This window comes from Enhydra lutris, unplaced genomic scaffold (assembly GCF_002288905.1).
Source record: "Enhydra lutris kenyoni isolate GAN:26980312 unplaced genomic scaffold, ASM228890v2 scaffoldscaffold66, whole genome shotgun sequence".
Lineage (NCBI taxonomy): Eukaryota > Metazoa > Chordata > Mammalia > Carnivora > Mustelidae > Enhydra > Enhydra lutris.
In genome coordinates, this window is record NW_019154150.1 from 11,301,660 (window position 1) to 11,323,270 (window position 21,611).

At 49.8% G+C, this 21,611-nt stretch overlaps 1 protein-coding gene across 1 annotated transcript in view; it reads left to right on the forward strand.

The window, feature by feature from the left end:
• LOC111159016 (solute carrier family 22 member 14) overlaps positions 1 to 20,394 on the forward strand; it is a 35,220-nt gene extending 14,826 nt beyond the window's left edge. The window contains exons 3-13 of the mRNA XM_022521372.1: positions 6,236 to 6,751; positions 7,454 to 7,557; positions 7,762 to 7,916; positions 8,958 to 9,126; positions 14,258 to 14,378; positions 14,637 to 14,734; positions 14,990 to 15,225; positions 15,804 to 15,825; positions 16,705 to 16,848; positions 17,456 to 17,659; positions 20,220 to 20,394. Of these exons, the coding sequence (XP_022377080.1) occupies positions 6,236 to 6,751; positions 7,454 to 7,557; positions 7,762 to 7,916; positions 8,958 to 9,126; positions 14,258 to 14,378; positions 14,637 to 14,734; positions 14,990 to 15,225; positions 15,804 to 15,825; positions 16,705 to 16,848; positions 17,456 to 17,659; positions 20,220 to 20,394 (1,944 nt within the window). The remainder of the gene's footprint in view (positions 1 to 6,235; positions 6,752 to 7,453; positions 7,558 to 7,761; positions 7,917 to 8,957; positions 9,127 to 14,257; positions 14,379 to 14,636; positions 14,735 to 14,989; positions 15,226 to 15,803; positions 15,826 to 16,704; positions 16,849 to 17,455; positions 17,660 to 20,219) is intronic.
• The last annotated feature ends 1,217 nt before the right edge of the window (positions 20,395 to 21,611 follow it).

Here is a 21,611-nt window from a genome sequence, read left to right on the forward strand (position 1 = left end):
TTTATTTGACAGAGAGAGATCACAAGTAGGCAGAGAGGCAGGCAGAGAGAGAGGAGGAAGCAGGCTCCCTGCTGAGCAGAGAGCCTGATGCGGATGCGGGGCTCGATCCCAGGATCCTGAGACCACGACCCGAGCCGAAGGCAGAGGCTCAACCCACTGAGCCACCCAGGTGCCCCTGCTTTCATGTCTTTTAAAAAAAAAATTATTCTATTTTATGTTATTATTATTATTATTTAGAAAGAGAGAAGAGAAAGAGAGAGATGGGGGTGCTGCACAGAGGGAGAGGGAGAGAGAGAATCTCAACCAGCTCCCCATTGAGCACAGAGCCAGATGTGGGGCTCCATCCCAAGACCCTGAGAGAATGACCTGAACTGAAATCAAGAGTCAGACACTTAACTGACTGAGCTACCCAGGCACCCCTGCTTTCATCTCTTTCATCACTAGAACTTGTAAGGCTTTCTATTTATTCTTGAGTCTATTGAATTCATTTTGTCTTGGGAACTTAATTCATCGTTTCAAATTCATTGACATAAAGTTGATGTTAGCATTTAGTTAATATTTTTAATCTTCCTGAGTCTTTATATTCCTTTTTGCATAGATAAAAAACTTTATTGTATTTTGTTTTTAAATTTTTTATTTAATTTCACCAGGGGTGTGTCTAATTTACTCATCTGCTTAAAGAACCAATTTTGGACTTTGTTGATTCTTTTATTATATTTTTGATTTCTATTTATTTCTGTCTTAACTTTACTATCTCCTTCCTTTACTTATACTACTTTTATTTATTTATTTTTTAAGATTTTATTTATTTATTTGACAGACAGAGATCACAAGTAGGCAGACAGGCAGGCAGAGAGAGAGGAAGGGAAGCAGGCTTCCTGCTGAGCAGAGAGCAAGACGTGGGGCTTGATCCCAGGACCCTGGGATCATGACCTGAGCTGAAGGCAGGGGCTTTAATCCACTGAGCCACCCAGGCGCCCCTACTTATACTACTTTTAGTATAAAAGTAGCTTATACTACTGTTTTTTCCCCACTTTTTATCATAGGCATCTTACTTTTTTCAGTTTTTCTGATTTTCTATTATAAATAGTTAAAGCTATAAATTTCCTACAGAGTACCACCTTTTATACCACATACAGGTTTTAATATGTTATCACTCATTATGACTCATTTATAAATATATTAAAATTTCCATCATGATCTCCTTTTTGACTTATGGCTATTCATAAATTTTTAAAAACTTATATGTATATATTTATAAGACTTATGAATATATATATATATATATATATATATATATATATATATATGTCCATGGATCGGAAGACCCAATATTATTATTAAGATGTCAGTTCTTTCCAACCCAACCTATAGGTTCAATACAAGTCTCAATAAAAAATACAGTAAGCTTCAGTCACTTGAGTGGCTCAGTGGGTTAAGCCTCTGCCTTTGGCTCAGGTCATGATCTCAAGGTCCTGGGATCAAACCCCGCATTGGCCTCTCTGCTCAGCAGGGAACCTGCTTCCCCCTCTCTCTCTGCCTGCCTCTTTGCCGACTTGTGATCTCTCTCTCAAATAAATCAATAAACTCCTTTAAAAAAAAATACAGCAAGTTGGAAGGGTGCCTGAGGGGCTCAGCTGAGTGTCCAACTTTTGATTTAAGCTCAGATCATGGTCTTAGGGTCCTGGGATAGAGGCCCGCATCATCCCACATCATTAGGCTCCCTACTGAGCAGAGAACCTAATTCTCCCTCTGGCTCTACCTACTTCTGCTCACTCTCTCTCTGTCAAATAAATAATTAAAATCCTTAAAAATAAATAAAATAAAATAACTAAAATCCATTAAACTGACACCACCAATTGCTGATAAGGATGCAGAGAAACAAGCATTTTCACTCATTGGTGGTGGGAGTGGAAAATGGTACAGCCACTTTGGAAGACAGTGTGGCAGTTTCTTACAAAGCTAAACATAGTTTTACCATATGATCCAGCACACGTGTTCCTAGGTATTTACCCAACTGATTTGAAAACTATGTCCACACAAAAACCAGCATGCAAATGTTGAGCAGCTTTAGTCACAATTGCCAAACACTAGAAAGAACCAAGATGTTCTTCAGTAGGTGAATGAATAAACTGTGGTAAGTGAATACAGTAGAATATTATTCAATGATTTTAAAAAGAGCTATCAGGGTGCCTGGCTGGCTCAGTGGGTTAAGCCTCTGCCTTCAGCTCATGTCATGATCTCAGGGCCCTAGGATCGAGCCCCACATCGGGCTCTCTGCTCGGCAGGGAGCCTGCTTCCCCCCTTCTCTCTCTGCCTGCCTCTCTGCCTACTTGTGATCTCTGTCTGTCAAATAAATAAATAAATAAGTCTTTTAAAAAATAATAAAAAAATAAGAGCTATCAAGCCATGAAAAATTATGGAAGATCCTTAAATTGCATATTGCTAAGTGAAAGAAGCCAGTCTGAAAAGCTATATACTGTATGATTCCAACTATACAATGTTCTGGAAAAGGTAAGATATGTAATAAAAAGGCCAGTGGTTGCCCAGGGTGGTAGAGGAGGAAAAAGAGTTTAATAGGTGGAACACAAATTTTTTTTTTTTAGGGCAGTGAAATTCCTGTATGATAGTCTATGGTGTCCTAGGGGACATGACCCTATACATTTGTCAAAACCCGTAGGATTTTGGAGAGCAAAGAGTGAACCTTTACATATACAAATTTTTTTTTTAGATTTATTTATTTATTTGACAGACAAAAATCACAAGGAGGCAGAGAGGCAGGCAGAGAAAGAGGAGGAAGCAGGCTCCCCGCTGAGCAGAGAGCCCAATGTGGGGCTCGATTCCAGGACCCTGGGATCATGACCTGAGCCGAAGGCAGAGGCTTTAACCCACTGAGCCACCCAGGCGCCCCTACATATACAAATTTTTAAAAAATCATTTAGGAGACCAAGGGATCCCGGGATGGAAGGCAGACTGACAAATGCCTACAGCTGTATTACAAATGTATGTGACATACACAAGAATTCTAAATTAAGCTATTAAGCTCTTTGTTAGTGACTTCTAATGCAATTGCATGTAGTCAAAAGACAATTTCTGACTATTCTTTGAAATTTGTGGAGGCTTGCCTTCCTTGCCTTTATATGATAAAGTTTTGTAAATGTCCTAAGTAGGTACGAGGAAAATGTGTATTCTCTAGCGATTAGATGCAGAAGTTTACAAATGGCCACTAGAAAAAGCTCATTAATTGTGTTATGCAAATTATCTTTGCTACGTTTTTGTACACCTGACCCCGTGGAAAAGATGCACTGAAATTTCTTATAATATCAGAGCTGTCAATTTCTCTTATTAGTTATACTTATTATTGTTTTATATATTTGAAGACATTTATCAGGTTCATATTTATTTATTTAAAAGATTTTATTTATTTGTTTGACAGAGAGAGACAGTGAGAGAGGGAACACAAGCAGGGGGAGTGGAAGAGGGAGCAGACCCCGGAGGAGCAGGGAGCCTGATGCGGGTCTCGATCCCAGGACGCTGGGATCATGACCTGAGCTGAAGGCAGACACTTTACAACTAAACCACCCAGGCGCCCAGGTTCATATATATTTAAAATTAACATTTAGATAATGAATCTCTCTATTCCAAATGATACTTTATCTTTTTATCTGGTAGTAATATGGCTAAATCAGCTTTCTTTTGATGACCGTTTGCCTAACAGAACTTTTTTTTAAAAAAGGATTTTACTTATTTCATTGAGAGAGAGACAGAGCACAAGCAGGGGGAGAAGCAGTCTCCCTGCTGAGTGAGGAATCCGATGCGGGGTTTGATCCAAGGACCTGGGATCATGACCTGAGCCAAAGGCAGTCACTTAACCGACTGAGCCATTCAGGCACCTCACCTAATGAAATTTTCCCATCCTCTTACCATCAGCCTTTCATGCTTCTTTAAATGTGCCTTCTTACAGCGTGACCAAATTTTCATGAAAATCAAAACGCTTATGAGAAATGAAGGGGACACTATGAGTCATTATGACAGCACAAGGGATGGGAACTGGGTGTGTTCTGGGAGAACTGGAAAATACTGGCCATCCTCTGTAAAAACAGCATATGAATTTAACTTTTAAAAGGCTTAATCAGATGCCTGGGTGGCTCAGTCATTAAGTGTCTGCCTTCCGCTCAGGTCATGATCCCAGGGTCCTGGGATCAAGTCCTGCATCAGACTCCTTGCTTGGCAGGGAGCCTGCTTCTCTCTCCGCCTCTACTTGCCACTCTGACTGCCTCTCTCTCTCTCTCTGACAATTAAATAAATAAAATTTTTAAAAGGCTTAATCCATGGGGACATCTGGGTGGCTCAGTGGGTTAAGTGTCCAGCTTGTGATTTCAGCTCAGGTCATGATCTCAGGGCCATGAGCTCCCACTCCACACTCAGCAGGGAGTCTGCTTGAGATTCTCCCTCCCCCTCTGCCCTTGCTGCCTGCTCTCTAAATAAATAAATAAATCATTAAAAGGCTCAATCCATGATAATCAGTGTACCATGTCTCATTTCTCCATACCTTTTCCCACTACTGCTCTCTAGGTATATCACTGGAATGGTTGTCTTTGAAATTTTATCATGCAAATATGCCTTCGAATGCTGGTTTCTCTGTCCTACACCCCAAACAATAGAAAGGTTGTAGGTTACTTTGGCTCAGATTGTCCCCCTCTTGACATATATTATTGTTGCCCATCATTCAATCTTTTTTTTCCTGCCACAAATGGACAGGATTTTTATGATTTAATATGATCAATAGTTGGATTTGCTTACATGTTTTCCATGTTCGATTGCTCATTATTGGCATCTGAGGCTGTCCTCCCAAGATAGTTTTCCTCCTCCTTATTCTTTAGGACCTCAGTTAAATCAGGTCTCTTACATGAATGCTCCCTCAATGTCTGAGTAGTTACAACTGTCTTTATTTTGCCCTAGTTCTTGATGGATAATTTTGCTGAGTCAGCAATTTTAGATTGGCTATTTTCTTTTTTTCTCAAGACTTTCTCTCTCTTTGGGTTTCCTTGTTGCTTATCTTGTTTCTTAACAGAAGACTGTGAACACCACACTGCTCCTTTGTCAGTGACCTGTCTTCTCTCTAGATGTTTCTGAAGACCTTTGTCACAGCCATTCTGCAGCTTTATTACAATGTGCATGGCTATGGGTTTCTTTTTTATGGATCCCACCTGGAATATGCTGCTTCCTGAGTCTATGGATTGATGTTTTCCAAGTTTTTAGAAAATGTGTTGCTTTTATCTCTTTAACTCTTACTTCTCCATTGCTCCTACTGGGCCTCCAACTGGATGCATGGTAAACCTTGTATCTCCTGAGTCTCTTTGCCTCTCTTTCACATTTCATCTGTGTGTTCCAGTGTGCCAATCCTCTGTGTCAAATCTGACTCAGCTTTTTTCCTTTGCGTGTTTCCATTTTAGAAGTTCAGTGTCTTCCCTCCAAAAACGTCTTTTTGCTGATTCTTGTCATGAGTTCATCTTGTAATTAGGACTTTCGTGTCTTTAAAAAGCTTATACAATAGTAATTCTATAAACTTGGCACCTGACAGTTCCAACACCTGCAGTCAGGGGCTGCTGGTTCTTTTTTCTATTGACTCAGAATGGATTGCCTTCTCAAGACTTTTAGAATGCTTCCTTTTGAACTCTTTGCTTGATCTGCTTATATTCTTACAGTCAATATTGCTCTCTCTCCCTCCTCCCCCTTACCTGCCTTTCCAGTTAGGCTCTATGCTGCTCTATGCCTCTCCACCATTTTGATGCCCCAGGTGTCCCAACTTCTTTGGTCACCTGGCTACTCCTGATCCAGATATCTTGGGGGGTTTTGCTTGTTTTTTTGGAAGATTTTTCCCTGGAGATCTCTCCTACCTTTTATAAGACTGGTAGTGTTTGTCTGTCCGTCTAACCAAAATTTCAGTTGTGGGGAAGCCGTGGGAGAGAAAGCTCCTCGGAACTTACTAATGACAACGGAAGCATAGCATTTTCTAAAACATTTACAAAATGCTAAGTGCACTGAAAATCAGGGATGGGTAGGGCCCCTAGGGAACAAACTATGTCAGCGAAGAAACTTCCTACTTGAAGGAAGGAACTAGAGAGAACATCGAGGCTGGAATCCAAACTTCCGGTTAGTGGCTCCCCAGCCAGTCTCTGATGTCTGGGAAGTGGGGTCAGCAGAGAGTGAGCTGTATCCTTTCTTTGAACAGATGGCAACAGAAAATGGCTGCAAGGTAAAGCACAGATCCCACCATTCTTCCATGAACTCGAACCAGCTTGAGGTACCAGTGCACACCCAGTCCCCGTCTCTGGAGATGCTGTTACGCAGACTGAGGGCCCCGGAAGCCCAGCAGGATGACAATTTTGCCAACATCCTGGATGTGGTGGGGGAGTTTGGCACATTCCAGCGGAGGCTGGTGGCCCTCACCTTCATCCCCAACATCCTGTTGGCCTTCTTCATGTTTGCTGACATCTTCATGTTCGCAGCCCAGAAGCCCTATTGCAATACCAGCTGGATACTGGCAGTGGAACCCAATCTGTCAGAGGCTCAGCAGTTAAATCTGACCCTGCCCCGAGAACCCAATGGCAGTTTCCAGACATGCCTCATGTACTTGCCTGTGACCTGGGATCTGGATTCTATTATCCATTTTGGCCTCAACTACACACAGTCATGCCAAGACGGGTGGATCTATCCTGAGGCCAAGAAGCGATCGCTGGTCAATGAGGTGTGCCTTCTCTTGAGTTGTCTATCGCTACCCCACAGGCCCAGAGATGTGCCCTCACCCTCCTTGAACAGATGGGGATATTGAGGCTCAGGGAGGGGAAGCAACTGGTCCATGGTGACCTTGCAGAGACAGGGCCAGGGCAGCAATGCAGGATCCCTGTTGTCTAGGCCTAGCCTCACCTGTCTTTGCCAGGAAGCTAGAGTTGACGTGGGGGTCGAGGCAAATGTCAGCTGGCAGGCTTTGCCATCTGTCCAGGGAATTGCTCTGTAGCTGTGGCTCTGCCCTCTGTCTGAACTCACACACGACAGAGAACTGGGGAAAGAAGCAGCTTAGATCAGGTACCTCTTGCAGGGTTTCTCCACCACAGCTGTAACCTGGGACCTTCCCTAAACAGACCTGCCCAGTTTGAATCTGCATTTGGGAAAGGGTCTTCAGTGATTCCAGCCTTTGCTCAGTTACATTTCCACCCATTCCCCATCTTGGCCTGGGCCTCCGGTCCCCTCTCTCCAGGCCTCAATCCCAGGGTCTGCCAGATGCAGCTGCCTGTCCCTGTCCCAGGCTCCTTCTGCCTAAAAGCCCACCCTGCGTGGGGATGATGAGGGTGTGGTGGTGGTGGTGGTGGAGGGCTGTTGGCTCAGTCCCTGGACCCAAAAAGTTGATCCTGGGTAAAGGCCTGTATCCAATCTTGTATAAAACCCCCAGTTTGACTTGGTGTGTGGCAAGGACCGGAACACGGAAGGCGTGCAGACCATGTTAACGGCCGGCCTCCTAATAGGGTCCCTCATCTTTGGGTTCGTAAGTGACAAGTGAGTGTCCTGGAGTTCCCTCTGGTCCCTGGAAGCCCCTGCCTCCTCCTCGTGGGCATTCAGAGCTAGAGTCTCAAGCTGGGGGCGGCGAGGGCAGGGACACTCCGGAGGCCTACAGGCTGCTCCGGAACCGCCCCGGGTGTCCTGCTGGGCCAGCCCACGGAGGTCCAAGCCCTTGGCGCAGCCTCCGTTGGACGCCCGCAGGCTGGGCCGCTACCCCACCATCCTGATGTCGCTGCTGGGGCTGACCGTCTTTGGCTTCGGGACAGCCTTCGTCAATACCTTTCACCAGTACCTGTTCTTCCGCTTCGGCGTGTCCCAGGCCTTAGTGTGCTACGCCATCAGCAGTGCGTGTTTAGGTAAGGCCCGGCTGCCTGGTGGGGGGATGGGGAGAGGGTCCCTTCTGGGGGCGCACAGGGGGCGGTGCCTGGGGGGCCGCGCACCGCGGGGGCGGGGCCAGCGTGGGGCGTGGCTGGTGCGTAAGGAAGGGGAGCCGGCAGGATTAATGGAGTTGCGCGGGTGGAGGCTGGCAGTGGAGGGAGGAGCTTCCACCCGCAACGTCCTGGAGATGCTGGAGAAGCTGTGCTCAGACTGCCCTTCCACCCCCATCCTCCATCCTGGCCCTTCATACCTCACACATTCCCCGTCATACCTCTGGTGTTCCCCTGCGCCCCCCATGGCTTATATGTATTGAGCCCCTCAGACAGTCCGGGCCAGCTGCTAAACCCTCTCTATGTACTGTCTCCTGTCACCGTGACAGCACTCTCTTCGGGAGGTACTCCTCTCTTATCCCTTTAGCAGAGAAGCCTCAGGAAGTTAGCCAACTTGCTCAGGGCCACACAACAGTTACATGGAGGAGTGGTATTTCATCCCAGGCCTGTGGGGTGCCAAAGCCCCAAGTTCCCATACACTCATTCAGCTTCCAGCTTCCGTGGCCTAGTGAGCTCAGGGTGCCCAGGCAGGAGACCTTTTCTCCTTGGAGCTTATCCAAGGGAACTCGTTTCTTCACAGAGGCCTGAGGGACTAAGAACAAAGATAAGGGCACACACTCCTTGCCTCACCACATGTCAGGCCACATCTGAGGAGTTGTGCCCAGCAATGGGCCATCTCCGTGAGAGAAACACGTGGTCAGGCAGGAGGTGTTGAGAGGGAGCTGTGAGGTCAGGAAGGGACTGGAGGCTATATGTGTGATTGGGAGGTCAGACAAGGGGCCTAGGACGTGTCCTGGGAACACAGAGGCACTCTGCTTGGCTTTGAAGTCCTGTTGACCTCGGGCAGAAAAACCTTCACCCAGATTGAACTGTTCCAAGCAGGGCTGGGGCATCTCAGAAGGCTGGGTGCCGGGGTAACCCCAGGGACTCTGAGCTGACCGTGATTTTGTCCTCTTGGCCTACATACAGCTACCGAGTGGCTAATAGGCCAACACCGGGCCCACGCCATTATCCTGGAACACTGCTTTTTCTCTGTGGGATTCATGTTCCTGAATGGTCTTGCCTACAGCCTCTCCCACTGGCGGTTGCTGTTTCTGTTGGGTGGGGCACCCGTGTTCCCCCTCATCTCCTATATCTGGTGAGCAAACACGGCGTGCACAGGGATGGGTCTGATGGGCTGGAAGTTGAGGGGTCTGGAGGGTCCTTGAAGGGGGGTGGAGTAGGTAGAATTTTCCCTTGGAGAAAATACATGCGGATGAAATGAGAAAGAGCCCAGGGCAGAACCTCTGGAACCCTAACATTAATCCCCATCAGAGATGCTCACAGAGATGTCAAAGAAGTGGTCAGAAAAATCAGAAGCCAGAGTGTTGAAAGGCAGGGTTGAAGGCAAGAAAGTTGATGCTGGGGAAGAAGGCCTTTGTGACCCTAAGGTGGCTTCAGTGCAATGGCAGGGGGTTGAGGAAAGAGGAGGGACTGAAGGATGGAGCCTTCCAGGAGATGACTCTTTCCACAGTGCTGGGCTGAGGTGGGCAAGGGGATAGTGATGATGTGGTTGGGCAGCAAAGACAGTCAGGGTAGAGTATGTGGTGTTCTGAATTGTGGGGAGTCACAGACAGAAACCTGTTCTGAATTGTGGGGAGTCACAGACAGAAACCTGAGACTCCCAAGCTAGGAAGGGACACGTGATGGCAGAGGGAGAGAAGAGAAAGTGGGTGGAGAGTGAGAGGAAGAGACAGAAGTCACCTGGGTAAGGACAGCAGTTCTGTGTGGAGAAAGGATCAGGATTCACCTTGACATCATCACGGTTAATCTTTTCAACTTTGCAAAAAGGACGTGTCTCCTGTCCTGGGGGCAGAAGGGGTGGGGGGTGGTGAGAGGAGAACTGAAGCTTCAGAGGATCAAAATAACTTGCCCAAGGCCACACAGCTGCAAAGTGGCAGACCTGGGATTTGATTTAGCCTGTGTGGCTCTGAATTTTACCCACTGTGCCGTGCACAACATGGATTATAAGAGGTGGTGTTACCTGTTAAGAGCAAGAGCATGTATGTGGCTTGGAGATCTTCCAAATACCAAAGCTGGCTGCTATCTTTGGCAGTCACTGACATTCCCAAGTGTGTACGGGGGGGCCCCGCTGATGCCAGGGGGCATGACTCTGTCATGGGAGCTAGGAAATAGTGTTTGATGGCTTGACCTTAAAACATTTTTTTTAAAAAAGCAATAAATGCATGTTGTTAAAGTCTTAATACCAAAAGGTTGTGGTGAAACATAAGTCCAAAATTACAGCTCCTCTCAGCTCCCCCAGTTCCTTCCCCAGAAGCCATCACACTGTGGACTCTTAGCCCTTTCTTCTGATAGGTGCCTACAGAGTTCTACATTCTGTGAGCAGAGAGCTCATTGGATGGGGCACATTTTTCTTTAGACATGTTCTGTCAGCTGTTCCTTGCCTGACACTTGACAATATCTTGGGCAGTTTCCCTCTCTTTACAGTCAATTTTTTTTCTTTTTTCTTTTTTTTGTCAAAGATTTTATTTATTTGGGATGCTTGGGTGGCTCAGTCAGTTAAGCATCTGCCTTCGACTCAGGTCATGATCCCAAGGTTCTGGGATCAAGTCTGACATGGGGAAAAAATCCTTGCTCAGCCGGGAGCCTGCTTCTCTCTCTGCCGGTCCCTTCCCCTGCTTGTGCTTGCACGCTCTTTCTCCGACAAACAAATAAATAAAATCTTAAAAAAAAAAAAAGTTTTAAAAAACAGATTTATTTTATTTATTTATTTTAGAAAGAGAGAGCAAGTGAGTGGGGAGAGGGGCAGAGGCAGAATCTGTGCTGAGCCCAATGCAGGGTTTGATCTCAGGACCCCAAGATCATGACCTGAGCTGAAATCAAAAGTCGGATGCTTAACCAACTGAGCCACTCAGGCACCCCCTCTTTACAGTCATTCTTAATTGTAAGAAAAAGTCTCATTTTGGTCATTCAGACTCACTTTGAAGCTTTAAAAAATCCAGTCTCGTCCAGCTAGTTCACAGCTTCTCCCTGATGACTAACCAGCTCAGGCGAGGGTTCTGACCTTTGCCCTTCCTCTTTTGTCTCCCTGCTCTGACCTTCCAGGTCCTAGGCAGGGGCTAGCGCATCAGAGAAAAGAAAGAAGTGTGGGACAGGGGCTGTAATTGTGGTCAGTGTGCTCTGTAGGGCAGATGTTCCGAGGCTTATGCCTTTCATGGCCCGTATGTAGGTCTTCAGGGGTCCACCTGGTGTTTCCCAATGCTCCAGACACCGTCCTTATGACCTCTCTGCACCCTGTCGCTGACAGTTTACCCATAGCTTCTCTCTGCAGAGGTCTCCTCGCCCAAGCATGCAGGGTGACTTCAAGATAGCAGGGTCCACTTGGCCAAAATGACTCTCACCACCCCATCCCCCAGCCTGCCATTGCAGGTGGCTCCCACCAACTTCCTGCCTGACCATATTCAGGTTGACCTTTGGGTTTGCATAGGCACTCCAACTTGAGGGCTTGCGAATTAACTCTCCCCGTAAATGACTGCCTGGAGTACAGGGCAGTCCCCTCATTTCTGAATCAGTAAGTTCCAGGCAAAGAGTGGGAGGGTAGACTCCCTTTCTCGAAGGTGGTCCCCTTCACCAGGTTTGAATAGATGAAAGCGACCTGGGGAGGGCAAGAGAGTCTCACTACCACCAACTGGAAATTTCCAACCTCTCTTGGTGGCTGAGGGAGGTGGCTGCCAGGCTGTTCTGTATTTTTATTAGTTTTTATTTTTAGTGAATGCTGTCCCAAATGTGGTAACACCTCTATTTAGAATGGGAGATTATCAGTCATTTTTAATAGCCTTGGGACATCAGCAGAAATTCCAAGACAAAATTTCCATGTAATGTTCAGTTACACAGCTCTTCCTCATTCTCTGATTTTATTATTTTCTCAATAGCATTGGAAACTTGTACTATGAAGATAAAATTGCAAAACCTTCTCAGATGTTTTGGGGGATACAAGTTAGAGTTTTCTTTTTTTTTCCTCTCCTGCTCCCTACATTACCTGTGTCTTCTGGGGTAATTTTTGTTTTCTTGCTTGATTTTTTTTTTGGCCCCGTTTACATTGAGAGGTCTTTTCTTTTTTTTCCCCCAACATTTGGTGATTTTTGATCATCCCTTCATCTTTAAGAGCAAGTTACTAAGATGCTAATGGGAAGCTGTGAACAGAAGCTGATTGGCTGGTAATCCTGTAGGGCAATGCATTTCAAATTTCCAGTAGCAACAGAATCAATCACATGGGGGCTGGTTAAAACATCAGTGACTGGGCTCTGCCCCCAGAGCGTCTCAATCAGCAGGACTGGGGCAGGGCCTGGGAATCTGAATTCCTAGGGAGCTCCCTCGGGATGCTGCTGGTCCACCGACCACACTCTGAGAATGATTACCACTGGGTGACCAAATGGCAGGCGCCTTCTCTCTGAGGGATCCCAAAACCAGGGCGTTACCTGGCTCAGGTTGTTTTGCTCCCCAGTGGGGCTGGGAGTGGGGACTTTTGTCATCGTCGCTGATAGGGTCCGTGATCAAAGGAGCGAGACTGATACAAAGTGAAGGTCAAGCAAAGCTTTATTTCGTGCCAAGAATAAAGAATCAAACCGACCAGTCGGGGCCGCCTCTTACAGAGAGAGCGACCCCTCCCAGCCACAGACTAACTTTTATAGAGCAAAGGCCATGTGGTTGAGCCTGGCCACACAGAGGTGGCCGATGAGATTGCAACACACAGAGAAAGCTGCACAGTCATGCTAGGTCACACACCGGTGGCCAATTGAATTACAATTCACCCCATAGCAGCCATTTGAACTAGCCTATCACCTTGGTCAGAATTGGCACCCAAAAAGTGGGGCCCACATTCTTTAGGGAGATTGTGATCGGATGTCTCCACCTAGCCTGACTCATCCTTGCATTCGGGCTCTGTTTTCTCCACCTGACCTGACCCGCCCTTGTATTTGGGCTCTGTTATCAGGGACTGGTCAATCATATTTTACTGCATAAACAACAAAATGGCTGTTTCATCCGAGATGGAATCGCTCTGGCTAAGTAGGCCCTTACAGTCACGGGGCCTCCCCTCCACTCCCCTGTGTTTGTCCTCAGCCTGGCTTAGCCTCTGGGTGCAAACCACAGAGGGAACTAGAGTCCCATTTGGGAGGACTGGGTGTTCCAGTGCCTTGCCGCCTGGTCATCGACCTGCCTCCACCCACTTCGGGGCTGTGTGTGTGTTTGTGAAATCTTTCTTCTACCCGCCCTCTCTTCCACTCTCTTTATTGATATCCACTTTCTTTCCTCTGGTTTAGGGTGGGCACATGCTCAATCTCCCATCTTTTTGAAGTAGTCCCATTGGGTGACTTTCTTTGGGAGTGTTCCTAGACTTACCATGGAGAAGGATGGCAGGGGGACTTCCTGCTGGCCCCTAGCCGAGGGCAGGAGCAGGGGCAGGCAGAGAGAATGAAGTTGCCCCTAGTGTCAAGGGCATTGCCCAGCTGGCCACGGGAGTTCAGGCTGGGGCCTGGATTGGGGGTGGGGGGGTGGTGTGCAAGAAGTCAGCTTGCTGATGGCATAGTTTGTAAAGAGTGCCTCATCAGGGCACTGAATTCCATGCCAGCTCTGCCTCTAAGACCTCGGGCAAGCCCTTACCCCCTGAGACTGGGAATAAAATGGAGATAATCATACTAGGTCCAGGGTTGGGCAGGAATTAAACTGACTGATTTATATGTAAGGGCACCAAGCACATTCCCAGGCACATCAAAAATGCCTTAAATGCTTACCTGTGTGGATTCTGACAGCCTGGGAGGATCAGGAAGAATCAGGAGACCAGAGTTATTCCAAGGTCAAGGGCAGTGGGCACTGTGGGAGGGGAGGAGATGGGACAGAGGGGACCTCTATTCACGCAAGCACAGGCTGGGCCCTGGGGTCCCCTGTATCCTCCAGGCTGTTAGGACACAGAGAGGGACAGGAAAAATGCCGACCATGAGAATGGGGCCCTAACAGAGGGTTGTGAGCATGAGCGCTTGTGGAGGTAGCAGAGGGGGAAGAAGCTATAGGACAGAGGCAGCCAGGCTCTGGGGTGACCCTGAGGGGCACTGGGGGCTGTGTGTGGCCTGGGGAAGGGCTGACTGCCAGCAAGGGGCAGAGGCACCTTGAGGTGGAGGGTCACTTTCAAGGCCTCCAACATCCATGTCACATTACGTTGGAGGTCTCTGAGGCAGCTTAGAAGGATGGCTAAGCATTGGTGGGCCACACAGGATCATGCCGGAGTCCCCTCGGTGGCTGCTGATGAAGGGGAGGGTGGAAGAGGCCAAGCAGATGCTGTGCTACGCAGCCAGTGTGAACAAGAAGATCATTCCCTTAAGTCTGCTGGACAAGGTAAGAGGCCTTGGGCCTGGAGCGGGGCCAGGGTTAGGGCTGTGGAGGAGCCTCTTCCTCCTGGGACCTCTGCCCAGAGGCTGTCCCCAGTCCACCACTTGAGGAGAATGGTGACAGCAAAATTGAAGCCTGCCAGCGGAAGGCCAGAGACCAAGCTGGCATTGGGGTAGGTTTGGGGGGGGTGGTTGAGGTCCTGTGGGGGTGGGGAGCAAGCTGGGGTCTCAGTCTGGCCTCTGGTTGGTCCTGCTTGTCTTGTAGCTGCAGCCACCCGGAAAGAAGGTGACTAAGGCCTCTGTCCTGGACTTCTGTAACAATAAGCACCTCCTCAAGGTGACCTTGGTGATGGGTTGTGTGTGGTGAGTACCTGGGACTGGCCAGCAAGGAGTGCAAGCAGAACCTGCCAGAATCTCTGGTGAGGGGATGGGCAGCTGCAGGGGGGCAAGGCCCGAGGACACCAGCTTGGCTACAGATCCAGAGCTCCGAGCTTCTTTCTGTCCCCCATTCCCACCCTGCTCCACTTGTCTCTGCCCCGTCTTTATTCCTGCCCTGTGAGCTGCATCTCCCTCCCTCTCTCTATCTCTCTCTGTGTCTCTCTCCTGGCTTCATTTCAGGTTTACTGTGGGTTACAGTTATTTTATGCTGATCCTCAAGTTGAAGGATTTGGGCATAAACATCCACTTCACACAAGTGATTCCTGGAATCGTGGAGGTGCCCGCCCGGCTGTGTTGCATCTTTCTCCTTGAGCAGATCGGGAGGAAGTGGAGCTTGATTGTGACTATCTTCCAAGGCTCCCTTATGTGCTTGCTTGTTCTTATCCTCCCCTCAGGTATGGCTCACCCTCCCCTGGGTAACCCCCCCCAAACCCTCCTGCTTCCTGAGACCCCTTCTTCCTGCCCTGTTTGGCCAACAAGACACCCTGGGAGTCAGCTGCTGCACCCACGGCCCTGTTGCCCTCCTGAGCTGGTGCAGGTCATTGGAGCACTGCCCTCCTCAAGGGAGAGTCCCAAACTGGGCGCTGGAAGCTCTCTCAGAAATGGGGAAGAGAAAGGGGTGCTGTCCCCGAGAGAGAGAGTGGGCAGCCTTCTTCTGGCCTGCGACCGATCTGATGCCCACAGATAGGCCTTCATCTGGTACACCTAGGGCCTGCCTCTTGTCTATAGCCTCTGATTGGGAAATGTCTGTTATCTGGAACTTCACCAAGAAAAAACAACCTGCCCACTGAAAATTGATTGTGACAGGGGCTAAGCCCTCAGGAACATTCTTACAGGGAGGCCTCTCCTTCCCAGGATGGCACAGTACCCTTCAGCTCAGAACCAGACAAGGAAACTGGAGGGCGGGGGACGGGGGGTGAAAGCACAGCAATATTTTCAAAATTTCAAAGAGTCCTGGGCCGATGAATATGACCCAGGTCATAGGGCTAGAGAGTGGGGATGTCACTGCTCACCCAGTCTGAACTGCTAACCATGAGAGCCCCCTCAGCTGCTAGGGCCAGAGCAGGGAAGCTGTGTCCAGGGGCTGCCTCAGAGTCTGCCTCCTGTTCTCTCAGGGCTAGAATTACATGTCTTGCCTGGGACTGGTCCTCTCCCAGATGTTGGCAGTGTTAAGCAGCTAAAACAAAATGGGGTCACACATGCATTCTTAAATTGCTGTGGCTTGGTAGTTTTTGTAAAAAGTGGGCCTATACAGAGCCAAACGGAAATGTTTAAAACTCTCAAATGTTTGAGAGAAACTAGGAGTAGAATGCCCAGTAGGTAAAACTAGATTTCTGGTTTCATCCCAGAGCCAAGAAAAGCTGGGGCCAGAGCAGGGAGTGGGGTGGTGGCAGGGGCCTGCAGAAGCTCCCAGAACTGCAAGGGGTCCCCTCCCAGTCAGTGAGCAGGGGCAACAACCCCCCCCCCCCCCTCGGCCAGGCTTCCCCAAGCCTTAAGAACGGGCTTTCCCGGATGTTTTCTTCCTCCTCTTCCTCCCTCAATGCATACCTTTGGCTGCCCAGGGTTGGGAATCCCGCTCTAGGGACCTAACACTTCTGCGCATCCCTCCACCCCGCGCACAGGTTCCTGCTTCCTCCACCTTGCAGAGGATAATAGGGAAGGTGGGAGGGCCCTAAGCAGGCCATGGGGTAGGGGAAGCTGCCTCAAGTGAGGATATGGAAGACAAGGATGAACCTGGAGGGGGAGGTGCTGGGGCTGAGAGGTCATGGTGTGAGCAACTCTCCCAACTGCAGATGTACTAACTTCTGGCCTGGCTGGGTTGGGGGGATGGGGGGGGGGAGGAAAGGGTTGGGAGCGTGGGGGGATGGGGACACGGTTTAGATGCTTTCGGGGAGGCCCAGGCTCAGGTGGCCACGTTGTCTGGCGACAGACCTGAAATCCATGATAATCTTCCTGGTCGTGCTTGGAGAGTTCAGCCTGGCGGCCTCAGTCTCGCTGTTCTTCATCTACACCGCGGAGCTCCTGCCCACGGTCCTCAGGTAGGCGGCCTGGCGGGCGGGGCCATGGGATGTGGCGAGGGCGGGTCCCAGAAGCTCGCCGCAGTCGGTGTGACAGGCGCGGGTGCTGAGTGGTTTCCCTGGATCTCCCCATTACGCCTTACAAATACCCCCGCAAACTTCGTCGTTAGCCCTCTCTCAGCCAACAGGGTCGGGTCGAGGCCAGCCCGCAGATAGCAGAGCCGGGCAGCCTGAGGGCAGACTCGGCCTTGCCCTGGGTCTGAATGTGTGTGCTGCTCTGAGGGTCCAGCTGGACTGTACCCCGTGGCGGTGGGTGGGGGTGGGTAAGGGTGAGGGTGGGATGGGGCGGGGGCAGGGAAGCCCATGGTCCCGTGGTTAGGGTGGGGGCTCCCCCTCCCCACCCAGCTCCACCGCCCTGCCTTCTCCCGCACACCTGCCTGTGCCCTGGCTCTCACTTCCCCTGCTCCTATCCTGAAGCAGGCCCCAAAGCCAAATGCTCCACAGACCCTCCGTGAGTAGGCTGCAGACTGGAGCATGTGAAGTCTGGGGAGCCGGAGCTTCCACCCCACCTCCACCCAGTCTCTGGGCCCAGGAGGCCTCCTAGATGAGCTCTCACTTCCTCTTCCAGGGCGACAGGTCTGGGGCTGGTGTCTCTGGCCTGGACAAGTGGAGCCATCTCATCCCTGGCAGTCAGCTACCAGAAATTCATCATCCTACCCATCTTTCTCTGCTGCATCTCAGCCACCCTGTCCATGTCCCTCTGCTCCGTGCTGCCGGAAACGCAAGATCAGGCTCTCCCTGATAACCTGGAGCACTACTTTCTGCAGACAAGGTAGGTGTGTGAGGCCCCTGGCCCTGGCCCCTGAGACTATGTCAGGCACTGTCCACCCCTGCCTGTTGGCCAGAGGGGCCTGTGACCCAGGGCCACTCAATGTGTCTACAGCAGCCTCCCCAGCTCTCTTGGATGTCGCCACCTGCCTCCTCTCTGCAGCCTGGCCTCTGCCAGCTTCTGTCCTTTTGGCTCTCCTGACCAGCCTGGGCCGGGCCTTCTCCTTTCCTTCCCCTCTGGCTCCCTGTCTGGCCTGGGTGCTGCTGCTGGAGATAACCTGGGCTCTCTCCCTCCCAGGGCACAGTGCCTGGGGGGGGGGGGGGTACCAGCTCTCTGAGTAGCTCTCCTTTCCTATCTGCACTCTCAGCTTCTTGAAGATGACCCAGTCTTTTTAAAATTATTATTAACATATAATGTATTATTTATTTCAGGGGTACAGGTCTGTGAATCATCAGTCTTACACAACTCACAGCATTCACCGTAGCACATACCCTCCCCAATGTCCATCACCCAGCCACCCCATCCCATCCCCTGCAACCCTCAGTTTGTTTCCTGAGATTAAGAGTCTTTTATGGTTTGTCTCCCTCCCTGGTCCCATCTTGTTTCATTTTTTTCCATCTTTACCCCCCATGACCTCCCAACCTGCCTCTCAAATTCCGCATATCAGAGAGAGCATATGATAGTTGTCTTTCTCTGATTGACTTATTTTGCTCAGCATAATACCCTCTAGTTCCTTCCATGTGGTTGCAAATGGCAACATTTCATTTCTTTTGATGGCTGCATAGTATTCCGTTGTGTATATATACCACATCTTCATTATCCATTCATCTGTTGATGGTTATCTAGATTCTTTCCATAGTTTGGCTATTGAGGATATTGCTGCTATAAGCATTCAGGTGCACGTGCCCCTTCGGATCACTATGTTTGTATCTTTAGGATGAATACCCAGTAGTGCAATTGCTGGGTCATAGGGTAGCTCTATTTTCAACTTTTTGAGGAACCTCCATACTGTTTCCCAGAGTGGCTGCACCAGCTTGCATTCCTACCAACAGTGTAAGAGGGTTCCCTTTTCTCCGGATCCTCATCAGCATCTGTCCTTTCCTGACTTATTAATTTCAGCCATTCTGACTGGTGTGAGGTGGTATTTCATTGTGGTTTTGATTTGTATTTCCCTGATGCTGAGTGATGTGGAGCACTTTGTCATGTGTCTATTGACCATTCGGCTGTCTTTTTGCAGAAATGTCTGTTCATGTCTTCTGCCCATTTCTTGATTGGATTATTTGTTCTTCAGGGTGTTGAGTTCGATAAGTTCTTTATAGATTTTGGGTACTAGCCCTTTATCTGATATGGAGGACTCAGTCTTGATTCATGACTCTACCTCAAGGTTCCAGTGGCCCAGAGCCCTATTTGGGAACTGGGCTCTGCCCCCATTGCTATAGAGGCACTTCTGGCCTCTGGTCTCCTGGTCTCATGACTGGAAGAACCATGCCTTCTGAGGTTTGGGTCAACATGACCCATCACTCTCTCCCTGGACCTGAGGGGACCTGAACACCAGTGAGGGGCAGAAGCTACCTGATGTTCTCCAAGGCCCTGGGCTTATTCCACAGGGTAGCTGCCTCTGGTCATCTTCTGCCCTCCTCCCCACCATCCTTCTCCTCTTTGCCTCCCTCCTCAAACTCTCACTGACACCATCTGTGCTGGGCATTGTACTGGGGCTGGACTGGCGGTCTCCAGCCTTAAGTGATAGTTTATGGGGAGAAAGACATGCCAACAGTCTTCCCTTAATGGGCTCTGAGGGAGGGATGCACAGGACCTAGGGAGGAACTTTAGTTTGGGGAGTTGGGGCAGGCTTCATAGAGGAAGTGGCAATGGAGGAGGGCTTTGAAGAATGAAGAGGGGTTTGCCCCATCGTAGAGAGGAAGAGGGATGTGATGCTGCAGAATGGCTAAGAGCACAGACTCTGGAGCCAGAGGGCCTGCATTTCTGTCTCTGCTGCCACTTCCTCAGATGTGCCCAGAGGAGTTATCTAATGCCTCAGAGACTCACCTGCTTAATTTGCAAAATCGAATGATAACAGTCATAAAAATCCCTAGCGCTTCCTGAACCTTGACCATGTGTCAAATCCTGCTCCATAGAGGCCTTTTCATACGTTGTCCTAATGACCACATGCAAGGTAGGTTCTGACCCTGTTCCCCATTTTACAGATGAAGAAACTAAGGCACAGAGAAACAAAGACATGTGGCCTAGGCTTTTTCTGTCATGGGGCTTTGGGCAGGATTAAGCCCATGTAACGTACTTGGTGCAAAGTCTGGCATGTGCCCAGTGCTCCATAAATGCTAGAGATGAACCCCCAAAGATGCAGCAGTGTGAAGGGCCTGTGTATGGTCGGGAGATTGCACAGCCCGGTTCTGGTGGTGAGGGTCCCTCACGGGCGCATGACAGAGCTTGGCTAGGGACACGCAGGCGTGGGAAAGCCAAACGTCTCAGGCATGCGGAGCCCAGCATGGCTTTCCTTAGCTCCTAAAGATGCAGGTCCTGACTTGCTCTCCAATGGCTTCTTCAGGAACATGGCGGAGGACATGTTCACCGAGGAAGTAGTAGGCAGTGAGGGGACTGCGGAAGTGATGAAGAACACCGTTCTCAGTTCCACGAAGCTGAAATCAGACTCGGACAGTCTCTTCAGCGTGTCCTGGCAGGATGTGTCTTGGCCTGGCAGAGGAAAGGAAACAGACCCATGAATGACTGATGGCCTGGCCCCCAGATGATCTTGGTGGGAGCTGAGGGGCTGGGTGTGGGGCTGTGGACTTGAGGCCACGAATTGCAGGCCCAATCCAACTGGGGGACAGGTCCGTCCTGCTCCAAGGCCAGCCCTCGAGATCGAAGAATGGCCCCTCCTGGGTGAGCTAGGGTGTGATTTACTCCAATAAAGGTGCCATGTCGGACCTGAGATGGCTCAAAATTGGTAAAAATTGGCTGTGTGTGGAGAGTCCAGAGACCTAGGGCTGGAGAAGGATGGGTCGAACAGGCTCCCTAGAGTCCTTCCTGTCCTTAGCTAACCTTGGGGACTGCGAGGTGCAGGGGCGTTCTGGATGGGTCTGTCTGTGAGGGCTGGGAGTGAGCAAGGGCAAGACTGTACCCAAGCCACCTGCATCCTCCAGCCCAGGCGTCTGCTAGTGTGGGTGGGTTTCCAGCTCATGTGCAAGCTGACATAGACTCCAGCCCCGCCATATGCACCTGTCAGGGGTGGAATGTAGAGGAGTAATGATGACCTTTCCCACTTGTACGATTGCACAGAGCTTTCTCACTCTCACTTTCCCTTTTGACACTCACAAATAAGCATGGCCTTGGGAATTACCCATCTCATCCTCATCCTCAGGGTTCCTTCCCTCATGGTCCCAGCCTGGCTGACCTCTGACCACCACCACCCCAAGGATAAGCCCCCACATCTGTTCACAGTCCCCACTGCCCTGCGGGTGAGTCTGCCCTTCCCAGCTGGGGTGGCAACTTCCCCAAACAGGGTCCAGGGCTCCTCAACCATTAGCCAGACCTGGAAACCTTTGGGTTAGGCCCCTATCCCCACATCCTCTCTCCCTGGGAGTGCAGGGTCCTGAGGGCAGAGCCTGGCCCTTCTCCTCTTTCTCTGCTCAGTTTTTTGGGAGGTCATCAGCTTGCAGGGGGGAGCTTTGGAGAGAGGGACAGAAGAGCGCCCATCCTCATGGAGAAGGGGAGCAAGGGCAGCTCTCATGGGCAGGGTTGGAGAGTAGTGCACAGCGATGGCCCTTAGCATCTGGTCCGAGCACACTGCTCCAGGGGAGTGTTCCCAAGCTTTGGCACGGCAAGAAGCTATTACCTACACCTTCTCCTGCCCGCATCATTTTCCAGTCCCTCAGTTTCTTACCGAGTTTCCCAGGATTGCCTCCCAGGTGGGGCTTGAAGTTCCCAGAAAAGGGGGTCT